Source organism: Drosophila miranda, chromosome 4, assembly GCF_003369915.1.
Source record: "Drosophila miranda strain MSH22 chromosome 4, D.miranda_PacBio2.1, whole genome shotgun sequence".
Taxonomy (NCBI): domain Eukaryota; kingdom Metazoa; phylum Arthropoda; class Insecta; order Diptera; family Drosophilidae; genus Drosophila; species Drosophila miranda.
Genome location: NC_046677.1, coordinates 15741844 through 15767534, shown reverse-complemented (window position 1 = coordinate 15767534; position 25691 = coordinate 15741844). Strand labels below are relative to the sequence as shown.

General features: G+C 40.6%; 2 protein-coding genes and 1 long non-coding RNA gene across 4 annotated transcripts in view; 1 reads left to right on the top strand and 2 right to left on the bottom strand.

Annotated features, from left to right (window-relative positions):
• Nucleotides 1-25691, bottom strand: part of LOC108163873 (barrier-to-autointegration factor-like) — a 38551-nt gene that overhangs the window by 975 nt on the left and 11885 nt on the right. The window contains exons 2-5 of the mRNA XM_033393500.1: nt 23157-23263; nt 6787-6974; nt 2451-2541; nt 522-666 (exon numbers count right to left, since the gene is read on the bottom strand). The gene's annotated coding sequence lies outside the window, so the exon portion shown is untranslated. The remainder of the gene's footprint in view (nt 1-521; nt 667-2450; nt 2542-6786; nt 6975-23156; nt 23264-25691) is intronic.
• On the bottom strand, nt 987-2458 carry LOC108163870 (barrier-to-autointegration factor-like). The gene is made up of 2 exons (XM_017299386.2): nt 1569-2458; nt 987-1484 (listed from the first exon to the last, which is right to left on the bottom strand). The coding sequence occupies exons 1-2, from the start codon at nt 1692-1694 to the stop codon at nt 1338-1340; spliced, it is 273 nt and encodes a 90-aa protein (XP_017154875.1). The 5' UTR covers nt 1695-2458; the 3' UTR covers nt 987-1337.
• Nucleotides 2759-4334, top strand: LOC117188918. Of its 2 annotated transcripts, none has more exons than XR_004472973.1 (3): nt 2759-3323; nt 3393-3466; nt 3520-4334. It is a non-coding gene; the product is annotated as an uncharacterized LOC117188918 (long non-coding RNA). The 2 variants fall into 2 exon arrangements; XR_004472972.1 differs by having other exon boundaries at nt 3540-4325.

Below are 25691 nucleotides of genomic sequence, written 5' to 3'. Positions count from 1 at the left end.
ACAAGACTTGCCTCTGTAGCTGGTGGCATCAACATCGATTGTGGCACTTGATTGTGGCCACGCCAGTTGGTGTCTCAATATTTGGCTCTGCTCTGCGCCGCATAGATCGGATGAAGCTTTTAGCCATGAAAGCCCATTTCTCGGGAGTACGGCGAGCCGTGCCCGTGCGAGCGCAGCTCAGAGAGAGCGCTCTCTTTCGTCTGGTACGCTATGCTCTAGAACCTTTTGCGCTTGAATCTACGAAAGCTCAACTTTGAGGGGCAAAGGCACCAGCTTCAGAGCCAAATGCTGAGACACCAAGTGCCTCGGGGAGGAACAGAAGAAATCAAAGCTTCGGCGGTGAGAAACAGTAAAAAGAACAATCGATGGACATCGGTCTTTTGAAAATCCTTTGAATAGAGGTGGAGATATTGAGAACAGAACCCACCCACACAGTCCATGCCCACGTATCCCTAAACGCTTCGAATACCTGGCATTTGAGAAATAAAAACCTGCACACGTGATGAAAATGAATCACTTACCAACAGACTCGACAACAAGGTTCCTAGAATCGATCACACAGCACAGTGTTTGACGTCAAACTTGTTCTCAGTAAAAGGTCTAGCATTAGCCAACGGGAAATAAATATTTCAGTCATTCGAATCAATTCAGTCGTCGGGATTAGATCTAAAACAAAATAAAATTTAAAAAGTGCAATGTGAAAAGTGAAAAGAAAAAAGTTGAAAAGTGAAATGCAAACATAATAGCATAAAATATAAAATAAATTTATTCCGATCAGAACAAAAAGCAAACGTCCAAGCAGGAAGTCGGGAGGTCGGAAAGCCACAGCCCGTTAAGATCCTACACCTGCATCGAGTGAAAGGCAAGTGAAGGATTGTTCTGTGGCTTTTGGGGGACATTTGCAAGAAATTCGGTACGGGCCTGTGCTACATTTAATTCATTTAATTCATACATTTATTCGGTTGAATTCTGCTGCTGCTGCTGCTGCTGCTGCTGCTGCTGAGAATTACGTCTGGCTGCTGCTTCTTTTACGATTTCTTCTGCTGTTCCTCTGTTCTCTGCAGTGCACTGCAGTGCTCTGCTCTCCTTGTGTCGTTGCTGCTTTTCTGCTGTACATCTCGTTCTGCTGTTACTCTGCTGTTAATCTGCTGTTACCGCTGTTGATCTGCTGTGGGTCTGGTCTTTGTCTGCTGTTACTCTGCTGTTAATCTGCTGTTACCGCTGTTGCTCTTCTGTTTGTCTGCTGTTTGTCTGCTGTTGCTCTACTTTTTGTCTGCTGCCGATCTGCTTTCGTTTTCTTTTCAGAAAGGACCCGTCTGAGCCGACTGAGAAGTCGCTTACAAGAACAAATCGCACCATAGGTAGAGGCAATCGTAGCAGTCGATAGCTTGCCCAAAACTGGCTTGGAAACTTTCCATCAGCCACATAACGAACATATCGCCATCTTTTGCCAATATCAAGAATTGGCCGAGCACCTGGTATGCCTGGGGGTATTTAATCGTTATATGTGTGTTTGCTGATACCTTGGAAATATTTGAATATTGCCGCACATGGCGAACACAACGCACCTTTTCGAATCCACATTCGATCAAGCGATCACCCAGCGTCGGTCCAATTCCAGGCAACTCTGTGACAGCCTTGTCGCCCATGGGCTCTGCCACAAAGTTCTCAAATGTCTGCGATATTCCCGACATTTCCAGTTGTTAGCTTTGTATTTTTAGCAAATTACAATGAAAATTCCAAAATTGTTCGCAACGCGACGAAATGGATTAATGACCGTAATTTAATAATGTCGAGAAATATTTGATGCTGATATTATTTTTGGTTGCTCCTCTCCTCGCTTGTTCAACGAGTTCACAAAAATAACTTCTGACAGAGTTATTTGAAAGAAAACGCCAGACTATTCGGATGATTGTCTGTATTTTACAGTCCAAGCAGTTTGTTTTTGACATATCGTTCCGATGGCAGCTATAAAGTAGTCGGATGGAAATTTTAGTCTTCTGTCGGAACGGAAGTCGGCCCTAACCTCTCGAAATTAAAAGCACACAAGAATACACAACACCAAGAACGGGAGGAATCAGCACTTGTTCCGGTAAGGACCCAAGGACTGCTCTTCAATGCATTCGGACTGGAAGCCACTTTTCAGTGGGTGTCTCAATATCCGCTACAAGACTTGCCTCTGTAGCTGGTGGCATCAACATCGATTGTGGCACTTGATTGTGGCCACGCCAGTTGGTGTCTCAATATTTGGCTCTGCTCGGCGCGGCGGTGAGAAACAGTAAAAAGAACAATCGATGGACATCGGTCTTTTGAAAATCCTTTGAATAGAGGTGGAGATATTGAGAACAGAACCCCCCCACACAGTCCATGCCCACGTATCCCTAAACGCTTCGAATACCTGGCATTTGAGAAATAAAAACCTGCACACGTGATGAAAATGAATCACTTACCAACAGACTCGACTACAAGGTTCCTAGAATCGATCACACAGCACAGTGTTTTACGTCAAACTTGTTCTCAGTAAAAGGTCTAGCATTAGATCTAAAACAAAACAAAATTTAAAATGTGAAATGTGAAAAGTGAAAAGAAAAAAGTTGAAAAGTGAAATGCAAAAATAATAGCATAAAATAGAAAATAAATTTATTCCGATCAGAACAAAAAGCAAACGTCCAAGCAGGAAGTCGGGAGGGAGGTCGGAAAGCCACAGCCCGTTAAGATCCTACACCTGCATCGAGTGAAAGGCAAGTGAAGTATTGTTCTGTGGCTTTTGGGGGACATTTGCAAGAAATTCGGTACGGGCCTGTGCTCCAAACATCGCGATTCATGTACCCCTAGATGAAAGGTTTCGAATGCAGAAGAAAAAGTACCTCTTCGAGGCTGGTACTCGTGTATCGTACTCGGCCGAATTTAGCAGAAACAAGTTGGCAAATTTTGACATTTTATTCAAAGGCATACTCGATTGTTTCCGTGCTACACGGATAGTTTATAGTAGTCTATAGCCAAATAGTTTATGCACGTCAATTCTTGATAGATCTTTCTTCCACTCGCGAATCTACAAAAGCTGGTGATTCTACGGACTGACTTCGTGCTCGTGATCCTTCATCAACTGGTCGCACTTGGCCATTCCGGCGGTGGCAGCAAAGCGTCCGAGGGCCGACCTTGTGCGCCGCCTGCGAGCGAGGACAGGACGGCGATCAACAGCGTCCTCAGGGCCACAATTAGCAACGCCAAGGAGGCTCCCAGTCCCAAACTCCTCTCCATCTCCCCCCCAACTCATGGGCCTCGTGCTACACGGCGGAGAAGGCGCGGAAGTGACGCTGACGGTAAGTAATATTTTTCCTATCCAGCGGCAATTCAAGCTGTTGCTCTGAACATTGCTTTCTGCTCTCCAGGTCGTACTCTGATTTACACTCTTCAAATGAAGGAGACGAAGGATCTGGACGTCGACATGAGCTGAGCTGAACAGGTGAGTGATGCTGAAAGAGGTTTTGTGTGAGCAGTGAAAGAGTTAAAACCAAGGCAATATCCCATCTTTGCAGCCATGTTATAGATGGGACTTACGATAAACCTATGCAAGCCATGCAGGTGCTGGAGGTTGTTCTGGCGTTTCACGCGCACGTCGCTCCTTCTTCAAGAGGTGTGATCCTGGAAAAACCAATTATCTTGGCGATGCCTACGAGGCTCTGCTTAGCGTCTTTGGGAATCGTCCCTTTACCAGCCACCAGCATGCTTGGACAGAGCCCCGATCGCCTTTAGAGCCACCGGCCTTTCCGAACTTCCGGCCAGCAGACAAGTCTTTGAGCTGGCTGAGAAAAAGACGATCGTTGAAGAGTACTTCTTAGCTAAAGGATGAACTCGCAGCTGAACTCCTCCATCATCCATCGGGCGCTGGATGGGTTACAACGGAACCCCAAAACAGCGTTCATCATAAGTGTGCCGCTGCGATGGCGGTCGAGGAGGAGGTGCAGGATGCAGGGTCCAAGGAATCAGCGCTAAGCGAGGCAACTGATCAGTCCGAACGGTTGAACGGGAGGACGGAGACAGCGGCTGACCCAATTATTAAAGGCAAACGCAGTTGCCTCGGTCGCTGTCGTCGTTTTCCCCGCGGCCTAGAGCTCATCAGCTCGGACTGATCACTGCTCTCGCTGGGCCACGATTCCATGCACTACACTGCTTCCTTCATTTCCTCCACGTTCGCCTCTTCAGTGGCACCCTTACGATGAACGCCATGTTTTGCGGCTCCGATTTGACTCATCCATGGGCATAGTTTTAGATAATAAATCTGTCAGATACATTAAACTACACACTCGCTTATGTATATGTAATTTGCAAGCCTCTAATTCTGCGACTTCCTGGCCTCAACTCAATCAATAGATGAAGTGTAGTCTATGGTTAGGCAAAAACTGGGAGTATTTTAAAGACGGTTATTCAATTCCAGATCCGACAAATGGCTTTGCTGGCCAGCAAGGGAGTCCGACTGCGAGCAAGTAAGCCAGAGCGGACCCATTGCCCCAACCCAGAGAAAATTCCTCTGCAATGCGAATTTGAATTGCAATTGCGAATGGCCGCGTGCTGGAAATTAAATAAAACACTCCCAACGAGCGGGGGATTGGGCTGGGGATTGCCTGCTATGTACGACGAGGACGTGGAGCACGAGCCACAGATACAAACTTTGTCATAGGGAAAACTTTTTCGCTGCACACTGAACCAAAATGAAAACGTAGCCGAGCGTGATGAGGCATGGAAGGGGAGCGAGCACCGCCACGACAAGGATTGAGAGATGGGGCCAGGGTCAGATCTCATCGCATCCCATTCCATGACATCTGCATACAGAACAATCAGCATCAAATAGAGCCACAGGCTGATGTAGCATCAAGCTCAATTTAATTGTGTTTTACCAAAACTAATCTACGCCAAAAATGTGTATAGTCAAAAACTCGAACATGATAAATCATCATTCTATATTCGAAAGCACCAACCTTCCATAGATTTATCATTCCGTATACGTACTACCCAAGCAGTCCAGTCCCATTACCCCTTACCATTCCCATTCCCCTTCGCAGACTGTTGAATCAATTGCATTTTTTGGTTAGCAGCTGTCCGAATATGATTTTTGATGAAACACCCACGAAGTGCCGGGCGGAACCACTTAGACCTGTTATTAGGCATCATAATTCTTGTGTAGACAACGAGCAGCTGCCACTTTTGGGTCCTCGAACGGACAGGACATCTATCAATTTGCTGCATACCCACATATCTCTCATCCCACAGCCCATGGCATCACCCACTGAACGAGAGCCTGCATAAGAAATTTAAATTATTTGTTGGAAAAAATGGATAAAATGTGAAGAGAATGCGCGTTGCAAGAGGGACGACTAGTAGATACTTGGTAGATAGAGAATTATCTAAAGGAAAACGAACAGAAGAACTACAGGCAGTAAGCCGAAACACTGAATAATTGCCAGAGGAAATGGCGGGTAATAGCTTTGCAAATTTCATTCACAATTCTTTCCGTAACTTTCCCCAGTGTCCAATCCACTTGGCAAACTTCAATGGGTATTTAGGGGGAAAAAGAAATCACATCAACACGTTGATAGGTGGGCAGAGCGAAGGATGATGTTGCGGCCATTTATCAGAGTCATGGAACCATAAATAAAACAAATAATACGAAAATATGCAAAATAAAGAATATAATAATAAGGACGAGTATCGAGGAGCAGGGAGGGCCAGAAACGGACAGGCTGGAAAAAGGATCAAGATTGGGGACCGGAGCCGGAGCAGGATACATTTGGTCTAATAGATGGACTGAACGAAATGGGACCAAACCCCTAGGCTCTGCTCTCACTTTGCATCTACGGAATGTAAGGGCGAGGGCGGGGGTGAGGGCGAGGGTGAGGGCGTGTGGATAGCGTCAAACAAATGGCCGATGACCCATAATAAAAATTATTATGAATGATACAAGAACAAGAAAAACCCATTGGGCTACTGCCACTCCCCCCCCCCCCATAGAGGTCTCTGGTTCCGCCCAATAAATTGAGATGCGTAGCATGGGGAGGGTGTGATTGTGGTGTGGAGTGGTGTGGTGTGGAGTGCCCCAGCACCCTTTGGGAACTGGGGATGCCTTGGTTGGCGATGCCATCGCAATGTCCGCTTCAGAATTATATTTGGGCTCTGTGCCAGGGCACGTGCATCAAGATTCAATTGAGAGTTCTAAACACAAAAATGGGAGGCTGCGCTACAATGTTGCCTCCTCGTTGGCTTCCTCTTTTGTGTGTGGCATTTTAAGAGGCATTTGAGTTTCTGTGCCACACTTTGTTGCGTTTCAAATTTAGATTTTGCAAGGATTTTCTTAGGATTTATTTAAAGGTACAAATGAAAGCAGAATGCTTTTCTTTTTTTGTGCTATATCCAAGCTATGGGATTGTTCTTCAAAATTTTCTCCCGGTAGTATCCCAATCGAGACCTCTAAAGTTCTATATGCTGCATCAAACTGGTTACAGCGCATTGAGTGGGTCGCAAAAGGGACACAGCTTGATCCTGTCTCTGGACTCTTGTGGACTCCAAGTGTAAAATATGAAAAATATACAACACTGAACAGCAACAACAAAAATCACTGAAAAACACACAAAAAAAAGAAAAAGAAAAAGGAAAACTCTCTCTAAACACATTCCGCACGCTCCATTGTGCCCTTGCCCAACCCGCCCTCCTTCTGCCTTTTGTGCTGGGGGACAGACGAATGCAAATAGAGAGTGTGAGTAAATAAATAATAGAAAATATTTTACTCACAGCTATTTTGCATACTCCACGGCCGTGCCCTGTCCAGTTCCAGTGCCACTTCCATCTTCAGTTTTCGAATAGGTGAGAGATGGGAAGGCCCCCGATGTTGGGGGAAGCCGTTGAACCGCTTTTCGGGATACATATGTGAAGTGAAATGTTGTTCTGCATTGTTTACTCTGCTTTTCAAGTACTTTGGACTGTAAGTGAAAATAAATACATAAATATTACAAAATATACATACATACATCTATATGTCTGCATCTATGTGGCTGTGCGGATTGGGTGGCTGGGCGAACTGAAATCCATTAGCTGCTGCTGCTCGCGGGAGTCTCAAGAGCAATGATAGCAGAGCAACAGCGGGAGCAGCCAGGCAGCCCTGAACCTAATAGCCTCGACTCGACGTGTTGTCCCTTTCAATTATATGAGAGGTCACCACCCCACACCCCCACACCCCCACCAGTCCCTATTTTCCTCAAGGACTCTGCGGTTTTTATTCCCTTTGCAGTGGGCATTACTTTTATGGCTGGAATTTTGTAAATGCATGGAGAAAGCATTTATTTATTTATTTTTGTCCGGAACAGTTCCCAATTTTTATAAAGTTGAAAGAATAAACATTTCTAGAAAGTTATATTTAAATGTTATCAATAAAACCTGCCCTTTGCCAAAGAGTGCGTGTATTGTTGTTGGATTGTTGGGACCGACTCAGCTGCAGAAGGCTTTGACGAAGAGACAAATGACAGGTGAAGAGAGAAAGCATTTTGGTGCCTCATAGAACATTTAGGGCCTTGATTAAATACTCCTACCAAATCGCAACATAATCCTATGAAATCTTTGTGTAAAAATGTTATTATTCTTTAACAAAAATCAACATCCTAGGCTTCACAAACTTCTGTTAAATATGGCTCTACACATAGTTCCCAAACCCAATTGAAATCGGTTTAATATCCCTCTGCCAGAGTGTATCAATATTCGGCTTCTTTGTCGCTTGTTTTTCCTTATGGAGTGAATTTTTCAATTTTACACGTTGCCCAAAAGAAAAAGGCGCTGCCTTGGCAACAACCAGAACAAGAACCGCCGAATCGAAGCCACCGAGGTGGCGTTAGCTCATTACTATTGTTAGAGGGAGTCGTGAGTGTCGGGGGACGGGTGACTGGAGTGGGGGGTAGGGGGCAGGGCACCGCTGGGAGGCGGTGAGTCCCGAAAGTAGTAGCCCACAGCCGGGGGGGCGGTGGTCCAGATCCAATCCTCATCTATTTGCCTCATGAAATTTATTGGCAACAGTATAATGCGAAGCACGTTCATTTGATTACATTAAAACGAAAGTGGCTAAAAAGGTTGGCCAACACAGAAAAAGAAATCAACAGAAAGAGAGCCACTGAACGCGAGAGAGTGGGCCAGAAACGTAGCAACAGTCGGGGCGTGGGGGGTAGGCAGCAATTTTTAAATAAATAAATAATAAACGTGGTAGGAAATGGCATGGGAATGAAACGGAAAGCAAAGGGAACAGTTCCCCGGCTTATTATGCTGTAGAAAATGCTGATATGTACCTCGAATAAGAGGATTTCCCCATTGTCTGCTCTCGCCGCGAAACAATGGAGCTGGGGCTGGTGTGGGCGTGGCTCTTCAACAATTGTATGGCCTGGAGAGTGAGGGCCACAACTAATCGCAAATCAATGACGCAAACTACAATAGAATTTTCAGGCAGCAAACCATAAATTAAAGACAATTTTCCGAGTACTAGTATGTTTAAAAGGCACTTTATTTGGGCCAAAGGCAGAGCCCTTCTAATTGCTGTTTATTTTAATTTTTCCCGACTCCTAAACAACCAAGATTCTATGTATAAACCATCCATCGGAGCTGTAATATATAATTTTGTTTTAGTCTCGTCTTGGGGAATATAAAATATAATCCAGGGAGAATTAAAGGCATTTTATACCTTAAAAATAAACCATTAATACATAGAGAACATTACAAAGCCTCTATAAAATATAAAGACATTATATTTTATAATCGTCTAGTGTAATCCATCATTTGGGCCTTTTTTTTATACTCCCCTTCTACTAATAGTTCTATTAAATCTATTACCAACAAATTTGACCACAAAATGTATCCGAAAGTTCAATGAACTAATTAAATCGACATCTCAATTACCAGGAAACGCATTCCTATGCACATCACACAGATAATTACAATGTTGTGTGTTTGGCCTAACAAAACGTTCGGCTAAATGATACATGTTTTTATTTCTATTTATTTAAGTCTAAAAAATGTCCAACGTTTTAGTGGATATCAAATCAAGCACTCGAGTTAATTGCATTTAAATTTAATTAGCCCTAAATGCTTATGTATGTACTGTATTGTGGCCTAATAGAGGGCAATCAATGGAGTCCAGAGGGTCGGATGGTCAGAGGGCCAATATAAATCCACATAATTTACCTAATTTGTGTTTTATTTAACGCTTTGTTTTCATTTTATTTATGTACATCGAACCGCAAATTAATTTACGAGCAACTTGCTAAAAAAAAAGTAGCCCAAATCCGAATATAAAAACTTGAATAGAATGAAATAATCATTCGTCTATGGTATATTAGGGCTAAAGTTTATGCCAAATGTTCTGCCTAATTGGTTTTCTAATACATAAAGGCCTAGCCTTAGATGTTCCAATGAGTGCCATTTGGTATAAAATAAGGGCATTTACGGCTTCGGTTTTTGTTTTTTTTTATATAATTTTTAATTTGTTTTCTGTTTCTCTTGCAGCGACTGTGACGGTTAGTTCGTTCATGTAAATGCTGATTTATTACAGCCCAGCCACTCGTCCCCAGCCCCCTTGGTGGCCGCCATTAAAGTTATTAAACAAAGTGCATAAATTAACCATAAAAAAAGGAGGAGGAGGAGCGGCACAGGAGTGGCCCGATGTGCAACAACATTCTGATCAATTTACATGGCTCGTCTCTGCATAAATAATAAATAAATAATTTCGCTGGCTCATTACAAAAATAATAGTAAACAAAAAAAACCACTGGTATATGCGAAGAGTTAATTTATCTATGGGATGAACTGGCCCTGGGAGGGGACTGTAAAATGCAAACGAGTAGTAAATTTAATAAATTCATTATCAGCTCATTAACAGCGGACACACAGGGCGGTATGCGCAATGTGGCCGTGAAAAATGGGTGAAAAATGCTGACGCCAAATGCATATGCCACGCAAAAAGTGTTAAAGCCAATACACGTTTTGGGATTTCCTTTTTCGTAGAAGCAAAAGTGTGTGGGCGTTGCTTTGAGGCCTAGAGTCTTAATTGCAAAATAATACACACAAAGCCAGAGTCGGAGTCAGAGTTTTGGGTCTGGGTCTGGGTCTTTTATCAATGCCAGGCACACACATAGTGCGCCTCACGCACTAATACTCAAAGACATGTGCGCGCGTGTGTGTGTGTGTAGAACAAAGGGAAGTGGCAAAGTAAGGCGTAACTACAAGAAGCCCATGATGTTTCGGTTAATTAGTAAACATCGCAAAAAAAAGCAGGCGGAGAGCACAAAGCAGATGAGAGGAATAAAGTAGAGAGCAAAACGAACAGGCATAAAATACAAAAAGGGGAGTAACACAACATAGAAACCCTTGTATCGCAGTCGGGAGTTCCAACGTGGGAGTACCCCTTACGAGTGGCAAGCAGTGCGGCAACAATGTGCTGTGGTGTGCTAAAAGCTTAAGCACCTAAAAACTGATTCAAAATTTGAATATTTATCATTCATTTTATCCACAGATGTGTCTACTAAAATGTTTATATTTTAATACCTCGGTTCCTATCGGTTTTATCGATCAAAGGTAAGTGAATGATAGCATCTACGTGGTACCCATTACCCATTATATTGAAAATAATATAAAATCTACATACTAGTATCTTTTATCGGCTTGATTTCCGCTTGAATAAGCATTAAAACTATCGACTTGAAACTAGACATTCTTGGTATTAAAAAATAAATCTTAGAAATAAAGTAAAAACTTTCCTGGCTTAAAACCTTTTTCAATGGTTTCAAAACCAGTTAAAAGGTCAACTGTAAAATCTATAGAAATTGTATAGCATACTGTTTTGCTTATACGCATTTATCAAACAACTCTTCACCTAAACAACCTTTCAGCTGCTGGGTACAGCTTCAGAAACTGTTGCCAAAGCAAAGTGTAACATTGGCAGGTGGCTGAGGGCTGAGGGCCAGGCGGAGCCCGGAAGAGACGACGGGTGTTAAGCTGGAACAGTGCTTAAAGTGCTGTTGTACACTGGGAAATAACAGGCATTATTTGTTGACCACTTGCACATTTTTTTAGAATAAACTACGAGTAATATGCCTTTGTAAACTGTAACTTTTATTTCAGTTGTTCTCTTTGTTTTCAGTGCACATTCCTTGGGCCAGGGGGCAAGTTCTGAGTCTTCCCACTTTTGCCAGCCCTGGCAGGGACACTGTAGTCAATGCTTAATTTGTTGGTGTGGGACCCAGTCTCCGCTCTCCTTGAGGCAATTGAATAACATCCATGTGTGTCCGTAAGAGCCTTCCCCTGGAGGCATTTTATTAAAGCATTAAGCATTGTATTTTATGCCAGCCATTTGTGCTCTCTCTTTCTCTCCCACTGGGGCACAGGACGGGGGGGTGCCAGAACTTCATCTACACTAATATTGAAATAGTTGTTTTACGAAAACGTTAATTTGTGGTATATTGGTATCCCTTTGGGGTCTTGGGACCATAGAAGAACACAAAAATTCCAGGAAAAATATTGTATTAGTTAATCACACTATAAATTTATCTACTCAAGGATTTCAAGGATTCCGCTTGGAAAGGAGCTCTCAATGCTCGTTTCCATAGTTGAATGGAGCATTTCCCTGTTTTTAGGGCACATAACGATACGAGGATGCACTGTAGATCCGTGCCACCAGATATTGAGTACATCATCTGGCCACTAAAACCCGTTTCCAGTCAGAGTTCCCCAGTAATTGCCCATCTCTCTCCCTCAATGGCACTCTGTCATGCCATCCATCAGTCTGACGAGGACTGGCCAATGCACTTACGACAAAACTTTCTTTTCGACGGGTATTAAGCAAAAATGCAAAGGTGTGTGTGTGTGTGTGCTTGTGTGTGTGTGTGTTTATGTGGTTATATGTAAGTGAATGTCTGCATAAATTGCGACCAACGTGGCGTATACACAACGCACACCGCAAGCATACACATGGAAACATATTTCTCGCCTTATGAATACGTATTTCATATGAAATTTTTTGCCATAACAGGGGGGCAAACGGGAGGGGCGGGTGTAGAGAGGATGTTGTTGCAGTTTTGCAAAATGCAACACACCAATGCATAAAAATGCCATATTTCAGAATGCAAATATATTCTTTTAGCTTTTTTGATAAATGACAACGCGGTGTGGCAACGCTGATGAAAATGCCCCACACATATACACAGGGAGAGAGGGGGGGAGAGAGAGGGAGACGGAGTAAAAGTGGTGAAGGGAAAGAAACATTCTTCGTCCTTTGCATGCGGCTTGAACAGAAGCGAAACGCGTGAGCAATATGAAGCGTGCTGAGGCTTCTATTGCTGTTACTGCCACAGTTACACGCTACACTTAGAGAAAATACAGCAATATATCTTTAACAGTCAGGACGTGTATGTCTAAAGGTACGTAGTCTTTTCTGTTAGAAGAATTCACGAATGGAAGGTCTCACTCAACAGCATCAAACAAAAGTTTTACAATCATAATTGGGCATCTTAGATTTATGATATTTTTTCCTTTAAGGATCTTAATGTGGAATATTTTTAAACTAAAGAAATTTAAAAGATAAATTATTTTCCCACCTTTATACTCAGAGAAAAAATTGCAACTTCGACATACATTTTATTTCGGGTCTGCAGTTCATCAAAAAATCCTTTTAGAACGTATAATTTTTCCAAGTGTACTTCTACTGCTCTTTCTACTGGTGATTCTGGCCAAAGCTCTAACCACACACACACACAGACACACGCACACAGCCGCAAAAATATCACACAAATAACAGCAAAAATAGAAAGAAAATGTATTTCTTTTCCCAACATTTTGGAGCGCTGGCATTTTAATTTAATTTGCACACAGAAATTCTTCTTCATTGATGGAACACTCTGCTTCGCCCATCGTTATTTTCTCTCGCTCTCTCTCTTTCGCTCTCTCTGTATTATTTTGGACGATTATCTTGTAACAATTTAATTTATTTAACCCGTTCACAAATGTGAATATGTCATGTGCAGAAATTGGCTTTAGGGAAAAATATTTAACAATTTAATTCGGTTTATGTGGCCATCAACGGGGCAGGTGGTGATGGGTACGGCTGGGAATTATGGATTCTTCTATATACGAGTAAGTGGGTACAATTGTACTTGATATATCATTCAATATATAGGTGCGGCTTCTTTAAATGTATCTTTCTGTATCTGCATGTTCCATTTTTTCGATATACGCTCCTATATTTTACCATAATTCCATAGGTTTTTTTTCTTCCTTTTTGCTTTATTCCACTCAGACCCTCTCTCTTTTTGGCAGTATTTATGTAATTATACCAGATACTCAAAATGAGTATAGGGGTATATTAGATTAGATTTTTTAGAAACAAAATTATATTATAAATGTTTTGATCAAAAAATAATAATAATTCAATAAAAATCAAGAATAATAATTATACCATAAAAATCAAAAATAATAATTATCATAATAATTATTCAATAAAAATCAAAAATAATAATTATGATAATAATTATTCAATAAAAATCAAAAAAAAAAAAAAAAAAAAAAAAAATCAAAAATAATAATTATCAATAAAAATCAAAAATAATAATTATAATAATATTAATAAAAATCAAAAATAATAATTATACAATAAAAATCAAAAATAATATATTATTCAATAAAAATCAAAAAAAAAAAAAAAAAAAAAAAAAAATAATTATTATTCAATAAAAATCAAAAATAATAATTATACAATAAAAATCAAAAAAAAAAAAAAAAAAAAAAAAAAAAAAAAAAAAAAAAAAAAAAAAAAAAAAAAAAAAATAATTATACAATAAAAATCAAAAATAATAATTATACAATAAAAATCAAGAAATCAGTCGCTACGCAGCGCCCGACGACACGCTCAGACTGATTTTCTGTCTCTCTCGCACGCATTTTTTGTCGTGTCGTGCAATGTTAGCGCCGTCTGGTGGAGGAGAGCCATACTGACTAAGTATCGGGTATAAATGTAGAGTTGCGATCGCCGCAGCAACTCGAAACGTTGATTTTCTATATTTGTCTGAAAACTTTTGATTCTATCTTCTATCGCTCTTCTCGAAATTTTTCAATGCATATTCTATATTCTATTCTATTCTATATGCTTTTTTTTCTTTATGTGTGCTTTACCATTTTCCCCTTAGTGCTTAAGACTTTAATCCCTCTTGAAGACTACCCCAAAGTCCCGGTTCATTAACAGGATCCCGCCATAAAGCGTAAGTAGCCAGCCAGCTTAAATACCTGATGAAATATAAAAGTAATGCACAATATTTCTGCCTGCTGCTGCTGTTGTATTTTTTAATTTTTAATTTATCATGCTGCTCCGTCTTTCTTTGTTTTTTTTTGCATTAAATTTGAACGTTTACTGTTGACATTTGAGTGCTGACTTCAGCCACCCGCGGCGTATGCGTAACATTTATGAAAAACGAAAACATAAAAAAAACGAACGTCCCACGTGACGTATGAGCAATTTTTTAATTACCAACCGCAAAGGCAGTGGGAGAGCACAGCAGCATAAAGCTGCTGCTACACGAAAGGTATTTCACCGAAGCACAATCCTGTGTCGCTATTATCTCAGAGAATATAGAGGAATAAATCCGATGGCAAAACCCTATGGAATATTCATTCGATTTTAGATGGAAGGAAATGCATCGGTGGATGTCTCAACGTGCCATAGCAGCCACATATACTCGTATATATATTCAGTGTCTGCACGAAGCCAGCATGTCTGTGCGTGTTTAACGGGCTTCATTAAACGGGCATTTTGCGGGCTACTCAGCGTGCAAAAGTGCGCGGACGTACAGCTGGAGAGCGTGTGCAGCAGCATTGTTGAGCAATCTTTGAGTGCTTGACATTCCGTTTAATGATTTGCATGCCAGAAACCCGGGAAACTTGGTTTGACGTGTCCGCAATTGCAGCACGTAATGGCAGCAGGGGAAAATTGGCTTCACTTAAAGCGGGTAAAAAGGATTTTTCCATCAACATTGTCAACTGTCATCTTACTCTCACTCGGTAGCTGTATCTGTGTGTCTTTGTCTTTGTCTTTGTCCCTGTGTCCCTTTGTGTGTCTGTGTATTTTGCCAAATGATGCAGATGATGATTCATGGCCAGCGATTTCTTAGGTAAGACCAACCGCAAGCCACAAAATTCAAAGCAGCTAAAGCCACCGTAAAAAGCAACAACAGCGGAGCGGAGAGGAGCAAAAGCCAACGAAAGAGAAACAAAGGCGAAAGCAAAAGCAAAAGCAGAAATACAAATTCATGCAAAATGACATAAGTCACCGCAAAAGTAATTTTTCACTAATGAGCTTCCCAGGTGCCGGTGGAAGGTGGAACGAATATGGAACGAATGGCTGGGAAGACAGGCAAGGGGATGGGTACATTACTGTGGCCACAGTGGTTGGTAGAGAACTATTTGAGGGCAGAATGAGGTAGTGTATCTCTGGTAATAAAAGAGATAAGATATCTTAGGGGTGGCGTAGATTTTCTTCAATTGGAGGTCCTTTAAAGTCCCAAAGAACATATCAAACATCTATGTAGCACGAAGGGGAATTTTTAAAACGGATATATGGAGTACTTGTGATGTAATTTCTCTCAAATATCTCTAAAGACATATCTCTCTATTATATAAAATATTTTTATGTCGAGTTCGCCCAATATTTTACTCAAAAGTCGAACCATTTCGGACCGCCAAATGGTTTCTGTACGAAAATTTTTGATAAAACGCGGTCCATCGATGGTATTTTTTATTGTTGCTTAAGCAAGCTCAAATGCAAGCCATTCTTTAGACTTATAACAATTTTTTTTTATTTTTTAATTTAACAATTTTTTATACAACACTTTTTCTTTATTTTTTTCTGCCAGTTCCTCAATTAACATATTATTTTTCTATACCCTGTTCTGGTTCCACGGTCCTTGAGCTCCTCGTCCCCCGTCGCCTGGCACGCGTTCTGTGAAATGTGGACTCCCTCTCTGTCCCCCAACCAACTGTTTGTCTTCATAGTATCTTTGTATCTTTTGTGTTTAATCTAATGATGTATCTCAGGTGTTTGTTTGTGAAATTTATCGTGAAAACTTTTATGCTTTTGTTCGTTGGCTTAAGGCGGATGTCTCCCCAGATTTATAACCGGCTATTAGTTTGGATATAAATATTTATACACACATACACTCAGACATCCAAAGAAAGAGAAAGAAGCACCTCTAAAAAATCCAAAAAAGCCTTCAAGCTATGAGAGCTGCAGCGGACAGGGAAGGACTAGGACAGGGACTGAATGGCTTTAGCGGTTTGCTTGTATTTGCAATGCCTATAATTAGCTTGCAATCTGACGCATCCAATTACATGCACACCCCACCGAACCTCCAACCCGCTCGCGAGTATCTCCCTCTCCCGAACAGATACACAGACATTCGCACCTAATTACCACAGCAGCCATAATAACAACAGCATTATGAAGTACAGTGAACAGTCGGTAAAAGGGCGCAAGGGATTAAGGAAATTCCCGAAAAACTCTGTTTTAAAAGGTCATAAATTGTAAGATTTTTTAATGAATGTTTTATTAACTTTCGACCCGAGATTTGTTTAGTTTCCATGTATTTCTTTTATCGTATATTTCCAATTAGGGAGCATTCACTGTTCAACAATTACAAGGACTAATGCACAAATTACAGAATGAATATTCATATTTAGAGTGGAGAATGGAGTGCGGGGGCCAGCGAGTGGCCCAGAGCTGATACTACGCCAGAAACTTCATAACCATCATCCGATCAGGTGGCGGCGGAGGGGGTCAGGAGATATGTATATATATCTATGTAGAATGGCTGAAGCCGCAGCCATCGCCGCAGCTTATTGCAAATGAAAGCCGGTAGTTTTTCATTATTTTCCATATCCTTTCGCTCGTTTTTGTAGTTTTTGTTGGTTTCGTTGGGTTTTTTGTTGCCGGTGTTTGGCACAAAATACAAATCTGCATGCAGAATTTTTAACCCCCCCATTTGTTTACACCCCCATTGGTAAGGGGTTACACGATTTTGATGAGAGTTTTGTCAAAGATTTTGGATCCCATGAACGTTAAAGAATATTATTGGTTTGTTAGAGAATTTTAAAAATTTCTATATAGCTGAAAGTTTTTAGCAGAGTCCTAGTTTTACTGGGAACAATTTTTCCTTAAAGAACATATCTATTTTCTGAGATAAACCCCCCAAAACAAGTTTGAGGGTTGATATTTAAATATATTTATTATTATTATTAAATACTTAAATATTTCAATATTTTATTAACCTCTTGATACCACACATATTTCCCCTACTTCATTGGAATTGCTGCATTGGACACGATCCAAGGGTATTCTAAATTTCGGTCTCCTAACCGTCTGCCTCTGGTCTCTTCTCGTATTTGGTCGTGCTGTTGTTGTTGTTGTTGTTGTGAGTTCTCATGGTTGTTGTTTGTTTGTTTGTTTGGCGAACGGACACCTGCACTGAGCTGCCGTCGCTGTCGCTGCAGTTACCTTTGGCATAGCTCTCTGGCTTCGGCGCTTAACAATGAAATTTGCGCATAACCACATGCAAATTGCCAACCCGCAACAACAAGTACAGTGCATGCAAATAACCTCTGCACACACCCACACCCGCACCCACACGCACCCCCAAACAGGCGAGTGCATTGGTAAATGTACAAATAATAATCTACGAGTATTCCAGGGCAAAAAAATTCCACCGATAGAGGGAGACGGTGTGAAAGGGTGGCGAGCAAAAGAGACGTCAAAACGAAAATTGCTGTAGAAACCGCACAAAATACTACAGAAGAACGATGCAGTCAAGTGAGAGGACTAGGGACTGTGTAAACTAAATGATCTAGGGGCACAAGGGTTGGTTAATCTTCCGATAGGGATCACAGTAAAACATGTATAATCTTTAACTTTATAATCTATCGAACAATCTGTAATTCCACATTTAAAATGCATTTTAACAAATAATTTCAATAAAATACATTGAAAACAAATTAATGGCATGTATAATTGTGTAAATGTGTAATGAATGCAAGTATTCCAAATAATCTCTAACAAGATTTAATAGTCTTTAGTTCGTATATCGTAGATTTAAAGTAAACATTACACAAGTCAAATCTTTTAGCTCTATTGTAGCGAAAATAGGTTTTTCTTATATTAATAAGAATATTCCTATGTATTCCTATGCTTTAGTAATATTGAAAATATCCAATATCAAGGAATACTCGGTTCCTTTAGATCAACAAAAAATCTTACTATCGTATATAAATATCTATTCCATCTTCTATTTAATATTCTTTGATTCGGGAATTAATTTCACTAATATTTATCTATATTTCTCTTTAAATATTTATATTTTCCCTTAAGTTAATTTAAAATTCCATGATTTTTGCAAATGTTCAAAAACTTTTAAATATTTTTTCTTTTCTTTGAACGAATGATACCTCTTGGGCTGCTTTTGGATACGGGTTTAAGAAGCCACAAGGTGTACGAGCACTCGCATTTTCACCAGAAGAAATGACCTCAACCAACACCAAAATCGAATAACATTTACAGCTTTTGTAAGTATGAAACCAACAGGAAAAAAATTATAGCTGGTCGAACATAAATATTCCATGAAAACGGATCGAGCCAAAAGTGAGTTGAGGGAGGTGTTAAATCAGGGCAAGGGAAATGCTGGACGAGGTAGCATATTGAAACATGAAACAGGACCATGGACCATGGGCCATCGGCCATGGGCCATTGGGGGAGAATGCTGGGGAATGGGAGATGGTTGTGCCATGTTTTACACATTAATCGATAAACTTTATTATAATTTGTTATGGTTGCATTTGCTTTCGGTACTTTCGGCTGTGTTTGTGTGTATCCGTATAGCGCGTACGCCATTTTGTCTGGTGGTAACTTTTTTCAACGTCTGACCCCGACCTGTCTGCTGCAGCAATTTTTGGCAATTTTCACAATGTCAAAGCATCTGAATAATATTTCATTTTTGGGGGGGAGGGGGAGGAGTGCGAGTGGGTGGGTACCAACTTTTTGTTTATCAGTTAATTAGAATTTTCGGGAGGATTGACGCTTTTTCCTCGGGATTGAAGTTTGGTCGGAAAACGGTGCAAAATTATTGCACCAATATTTTTTTCCCCCAACATCCGTTTCGATTTAACTTTCGAGCCACAGAAAGCTCTGGACACTGGTCACATTTTTGTTCAGCATTCGGTTATTTTTTTTTTTTTTGGTTTTCGGTTCTTTTTGTTGTTGTTGTTGCTGTTAAAAGTCCACACAAGCTCATAAATTTAAAAAATGTAATATCCCTCTTACGGAAATGACAATTTATTGGTGGTTTTTACTATTCGCAATTTATTTTAACTCCGCAAGGAAATGCATTGCGGATGTAACACCCGTCTCTCTCTCTCTCTCTCCCGCTCTTTCTCACTGGGTGACCCTGCCCCCATCTGTAGTTAAAGTTGCCAGCAAACAGAGAAAGCGACAGACGAGCAGACAAACAAACAAACAAACAGTCGCTTGTCCATTGAACAAAAAACCACAACAACAAAAATGGAGGAGGATAAGAGTATGGCGGGGCAGCTGTAGGGCAAAGGGAAATGGAAAATAAAATAAATATAAATATCGGCTGCAAAGTGGCCTGTAACTGTAACCGTTACGGCAGCAGCGCGGCTAAGAGAGCTCTCTGCCAGCTTTTTATTTTGGCTGGAACCTTGTGATATCCTAGAGAAAAAAACGGGACAAATTTCAGGCAAAGGTAGAGCAGAGAATAGAGGAGGGAGGATATAGTAAGAAAATTTCTAAAAAAATAAAGTAAAATTGAATAAAAAAAATTTTATTTTATGTATTTTCACCTGCTGGAAGTTTAGATATGCACCTATGCGATGCTGGATTTGTGGCCTACAAATGATGACCATTTTTTCAAAGATCTTTCAGTTGTGTATGACATGCCGGCAAATCCTTTCAAGGCTTTTAATCCATAGACATATCATCCCTACGATGATGATACATTAAGTCCCTACCTTTACCGAACAAAGAGCTATGTATGCATCTATCTACACCTCCGGAAATAGTAATTCTTTCCAATCCAAGCGAAAGAGTCTCTTATCCCTTATCCCCCTCAGCTGCACTCGCCGAAGCCGTCGGACTGGTGGGGCAGGTTCTGCAGTGGCCAGAGACTGAGATTGAAAATCCGTTAAGTCATCGCCAGTGCTAACCGCTGTGGCCAGGGCAGCATATCCTTTTCCCACCCATTGCCACTCCCATTCCCAGTGCCCCCCCCTGCCCACTGCACTGTTTTTTTTTTTGCGTGTCTTCTTTCTGAGCGGCTGTCAATGTGCTTGTTATACCCTAGCAGCGGGTATTATGGCTTTGAAACACAGAGAGAATTGGTCTCCTTTTATTACCATACACAGAAATAACTCTTCAGTTTAAGCGATTTTCCAGTTGGTTTTTTAAACAAAAAATTATTTTCTCCAATCAAGGAATCAATTTTCTATAAGTTTTGCTGGTTTTTGTAAGGTGTGTTGAATGGACCCGATGTGGTATCATGGCATCGGCCCCAGACGCTCCTCTGTGTACTTTATTGTTTGTACTGTTGCTTTGGCTGATGCTCAGTCTCTGCCTCTCCGCTGCTGCTGCTGCCAAATCCTATGACAAATAAGCGCTTCGCCTGCAATTTGTACTTTCAGTTGAGACTGACTTTGCTTTTCATTTAACCAAAGCCGGAGACGAGCGCTTCGGGAATTGAATTGCGCGATGCGATTTCGATTCTCTCTCTCCCTCTCTCTCTGCATCTGTCTGCTTCTCTGTCTTTAGTCCCTGTCTCACCATCAAACAAGCAACGACAGGCAAATATTAAATTTCTACCTTTAGTGGCAGAAAGTTTTCAAGTTGATGGAGCAGCCTTCTTTGGAGATGGTTGAAAGGGTTCATCAATTAATAAGAGTATATGTTGAGCGTTTTATCGGGTATTCATATGGTTTGAGGTGTCAAAAGTGTTATGTATTTAAATAATAGATACAGATACGGTTAGCTTTTGACTGTGCAGTCGACTTATACAGCGATGGTCATACTTTTCCGAGGCAGAGTCAATATTTTTTCCTCATAGGGATAATCATCCCTTTGACAGTGGTTCTTCTATTCAAGAACATGTTAAGGACCTCAATTTACCATGAAATGTTCACTGGTAAACATAATTTGAATCTTACAACAAAGTTGACATTAATACATGACATTTATAGACAAAATGTGCACTGCATTTTAACAAATTCTTAATTTATATGATTGTACTTTTACCCAGGAACAGAAACGGACACAGGCGATCCCGTAAACAAAACAGTCCAATATAGTACAGAGAAAGGACACATAGAGTGATGAGCGGTTCGACCCAACCAAGAATATGAATATTTTAAAAATATCCCTTAAAAAATGTATTAAAAATATGTGAAATTATGCTGCCTTTAATAAAGAGTGCCCGTAGAGCTGAGGGAGGTGTACTATTAATTAAACAATTATTTTTCCCGCATTTAACCTTCTCCATATTTATTCCATATATTGAAAATTTCTTTTTTGTATGGCCTCGATTCAGTGGAATACGGTATTCGATTCATTCGTTCTGCGTCTCATCTTTTTTATTCCATAAATGTTTCCATTTAAAGTTATTTTTAATGTATTGGATCCCAAAATTTCGTGTTTTTTTTTCGCTTACTCTCGGTGTGATTTTCTGAGAGAGAGATCGAGAGAAAAACACATATTTTGGGCTTTTTGCTGTTTCTTCTGCCTGAAAATCTTTATTTGTGCTTATGCGTAGAAAACAGGCACGAAGCCAAAAAATTGTATTAATTTACACTGAAAAATATAGATCTCCCATATAGCAAGACCATATTTTCCGCCAAATAAAAGAATTATATTCTTTAAAAATAAAACCGAGTGCAACATTTTTTCACTAAAAATTTGCTTAGTGGTTCTATTCATTCCATATAAGAATTAGTTCCATTTCCGTAAAAGTAAAAACTAAGATTAGCTTTTGTTATAGAGGTACAGGTATTTATAGATACCTATGGCGATAAAGATAGATGAATATATGTAGGTATAGAGACTGATAGATAGCAGACAGATCATCCACAGTTTTAGTCTAACTCTGTTGTGATTTATGGGTAAGAGAACTCCTGAAGTTCTCAGTCCACCCTCTCATTTTGCGACAATTTATCAATACGACTCGCACAATTTTGCATTTTAATCACTCACTCAAAGAATGCTCACAATGATGTAATCTTTTGGGGCCCGGGTCCCGGGTCCCGTCCCGGTGCTCCTTGCATTTACCGTATTGGGTATTGCTCTTTATCAATGTATGCATATGAATGCATGTGTGTGCCTGTGTGGGCATGAGTGCTTGCACATGTGTGTGCAGATGCTGATGCAAATATGCTGCGGCTGTGCATATGTATGAGTGCAATTCCCATGCATGTTCAACATGATTAATTTCTGTAATAACTCGATTGGAATCACGCGCCAGCAGCAACTTTTCTTCCATCAGGCATTCCACACAACCACACACACACACATACACACACAATCAGACACACATGGCATGCATTGGCAGTATCGGTGTGGATATGGGTATGGGTATGGGTGTGTGTGGGTCTCTGGTGGACATGCACGTTCCGTTATTCGCCGCATACGTGAGGGAGAGAGATGTGATCCAAGCAATGACAGAGGGCGATGCGGAGGGAGATACAAGCGGCGCATAGAGGAAGCGGAAATAAGCGCGAAAGAGCAGTGGAATCAGCAGAAAAGCATAGGAAAGGTATATTACTATGGGGTGAGGCCACAACTTCCCCTTCGATTGCTCTGTGGCAAACGGGAGAGACAGCGACTAGGCGAATCAGCGGAGCATGATTTGAAGGACGATAAAGATAGCTTGAAGGAAGGTGCAAGAGAACAGCAGGAGTGGTAGAAGAAGAGTGCCGGGCAGAGTGCAAATGTTGCAGGATTTAGCGGGGATTTGGTAAAGGTAAATCCATCAAAATAATTATACATTCTAGAAGCATACATCAAATGAAATGAAAGGATCTCTCGGGAGTCCTGTACGTACCCATGTAGATAGTTATATTTTCAGCACTGATCTAATGATGATTGCTCTGCTCCACCATCCGCCGGTTGGTATCCACGCTGCTGTCATTACCATCTATCCTCCATGACCTGGAAGTACAGTAACACAAAAGCAGAAATAAACGACGAGCACACAATCAGGAAGTAGCGGGTCATACACATTAGAGATCTGCATGACTCCATTCAAAACATAAGTCCAATAGAATGCATTCGAGTTGAAATGAATTGAATGAGTGCCACGCACACAATGAATTTAGTTTATATGAATTTCAGTGCGAGTGTGTGTTGTAATCATAGTTTTCAGCATTCAAATGTATTTTTCAAAACGAAATTAATGCGAAGGAATAGCCATGCCGGTACCAACTGTCTCGTTTATTCTCAGCTGATCGGCACTGCTTTCTCTCTCTCACACTCTCTCTGCTTCTTTTTCTGTCTTATGCCATTCGCTGAAGGCAAGATCATTGTCTTCTGACGTTGCTGGAGGCGTAACCATTCCGTAGAATATTTTATTTTATCTTTTAAGTAGGGCACATACATCTAGAACGCGTTTGTAGTTGTCGTTACTGGCCGTCTAACTTTGAAATCTAGGATTTGGCTTATTCCATAGTATTTCCTATGACTCATAGGCCGACTTTTAGTTCCCAAGAGACAAATGCTCAACAAACGGCTCCGGTGCACCGCGGTGGAGTCTCACAAAAGCGAGGAAGTGTTCTCCACTCCTTCCATATATAGAAACAGAGCCTCGACGGACCGGTAAATAGGAAAATCGATAAAAAAAAACTATCGAATGGGTAAACATTCAGAGATACATATGTATATATTCATGATTTTTCCAGTAGGTACAGTAGGTTTAGTTGTTTCCACTCCGCTGCCTTTTTATTTCGCACCAGAGATATTCAAACAGCTCCACAGACAAAAAAAATTCTGAAGGTCAGGGGAAAAAACGAGTACGAGAATTTTTTGGTAAACACAATAATATATGCATTTGGATATATGCTTGAAAGAAAGAAACAAATGTGTAAATTGGTGACCAGCACGAGGACTGCATAATCTGGTAAATATATATATGTATGTATACAACATAGGGAGATATATCTATATTATATGTACATACATCTAAAACTTGGAAGGAGTGATAGATAGTGTCTAAAGGAAGTGAGGAAAGAGTGGTGTGGTAACATGTGGCATGCCACCCCTCCCGCCCATTCTGCCCACAACCATTATGCAGTTCAATAAGTTTTAATGCACTTAATTAATTCCCACTGCGTCTGGTTAGAGAGATAGAGAGAGAGAGAGAGAGAGGGCAAGGGTAACAGAGTCAGAGAGCGATGCCATTTGCTTTTTCAAATTGGATTTGAACAAGAAAGAAAGACTCGCTGCAGAAGCCGAAGCCTCATATACTCTGGCAGTATTTATATTGCATTATTCCGTCTTTTAGAAATGTACGGATATCCTTTATGGCTTTGGAAGTCTTCAAACCCTCTATAAGGGTATACATATATTTCTTTTTCCTTTTATTGAAGTTTGTCAACAACATTAGCATTGCTAGCGCTGCCCCCTCTCGTCACCGCATGGAGCGACCGACCTACTCTGTCTGTTTACCTAATTTAAGTTATTCTAATTCAATTAGTTCATCTTCTAATTAATCGTCATGGCTGCTGCCGCCGCTCTCTACGACTGTCTGCATCTTCCCCCCCTCCCCAGTCCGTTCCGTGCTCAAGTCAAATGGAAAATGCAATTTAGTTGAGTAAATATCGAATTTCCTGATGGATAGATAGATAGATAGATTGCTTATGTAGATCCCCGAGGATTTGCGGATTGAACGAGTGCATGTTTGCTCCTCGCATAATGCATGGAGAAAAATAACAAAATTTTCCCGTTTTTTTTTTTTTTGTAATTACATTTGGCATTGGATGGGAGGGCATGTGGAGAAACTTTCAAGGAGAATTCTAAAAGTTAATTCAGAATCCAAGGGGAATTCAAACAAATATAAGTTTATTTCACATTAATTTTCAAGTACAGTAGACACGAGAGTTTCCAGAGCTCTTCGGGTCTCTTCGGGTCGAGCCGCGTCTTCAGACCTCGCAGCAGCGCATTTAAATGTATGATGAATACCCTCATGGATCATTATTCAAAGTTGAAGTCAATTATAATTGTATTTAGCATTATTAAGAGTTTCTTTTCTCTCATTTTTTTGTCAAGAAAGTCGACGAGATTTTCCTACAGAAAAGATGGTGTATTCCAATTTATTAACCATCGAATAAAGAAAGATAAACAATCATTGTGTGGAGAATCTAGCTGCCACATAAGAGCCCTCCTTAAGCTTCTTAAAATGGAGCGACTAAGTCTCATGATCTTTACCAAGTTTCCCTATCGTTCAGGTCCCTCGGTTTCCCTCGTGCAACCTGCTGCCTGCTGAAACATGTGTTAAGCTTTAAGCGATGTCACAATCCCAGATATAGCAAAGGACACAAACGGAGATGGAAGCGGCAGAATGGACTGTAATTTGCATTGATTT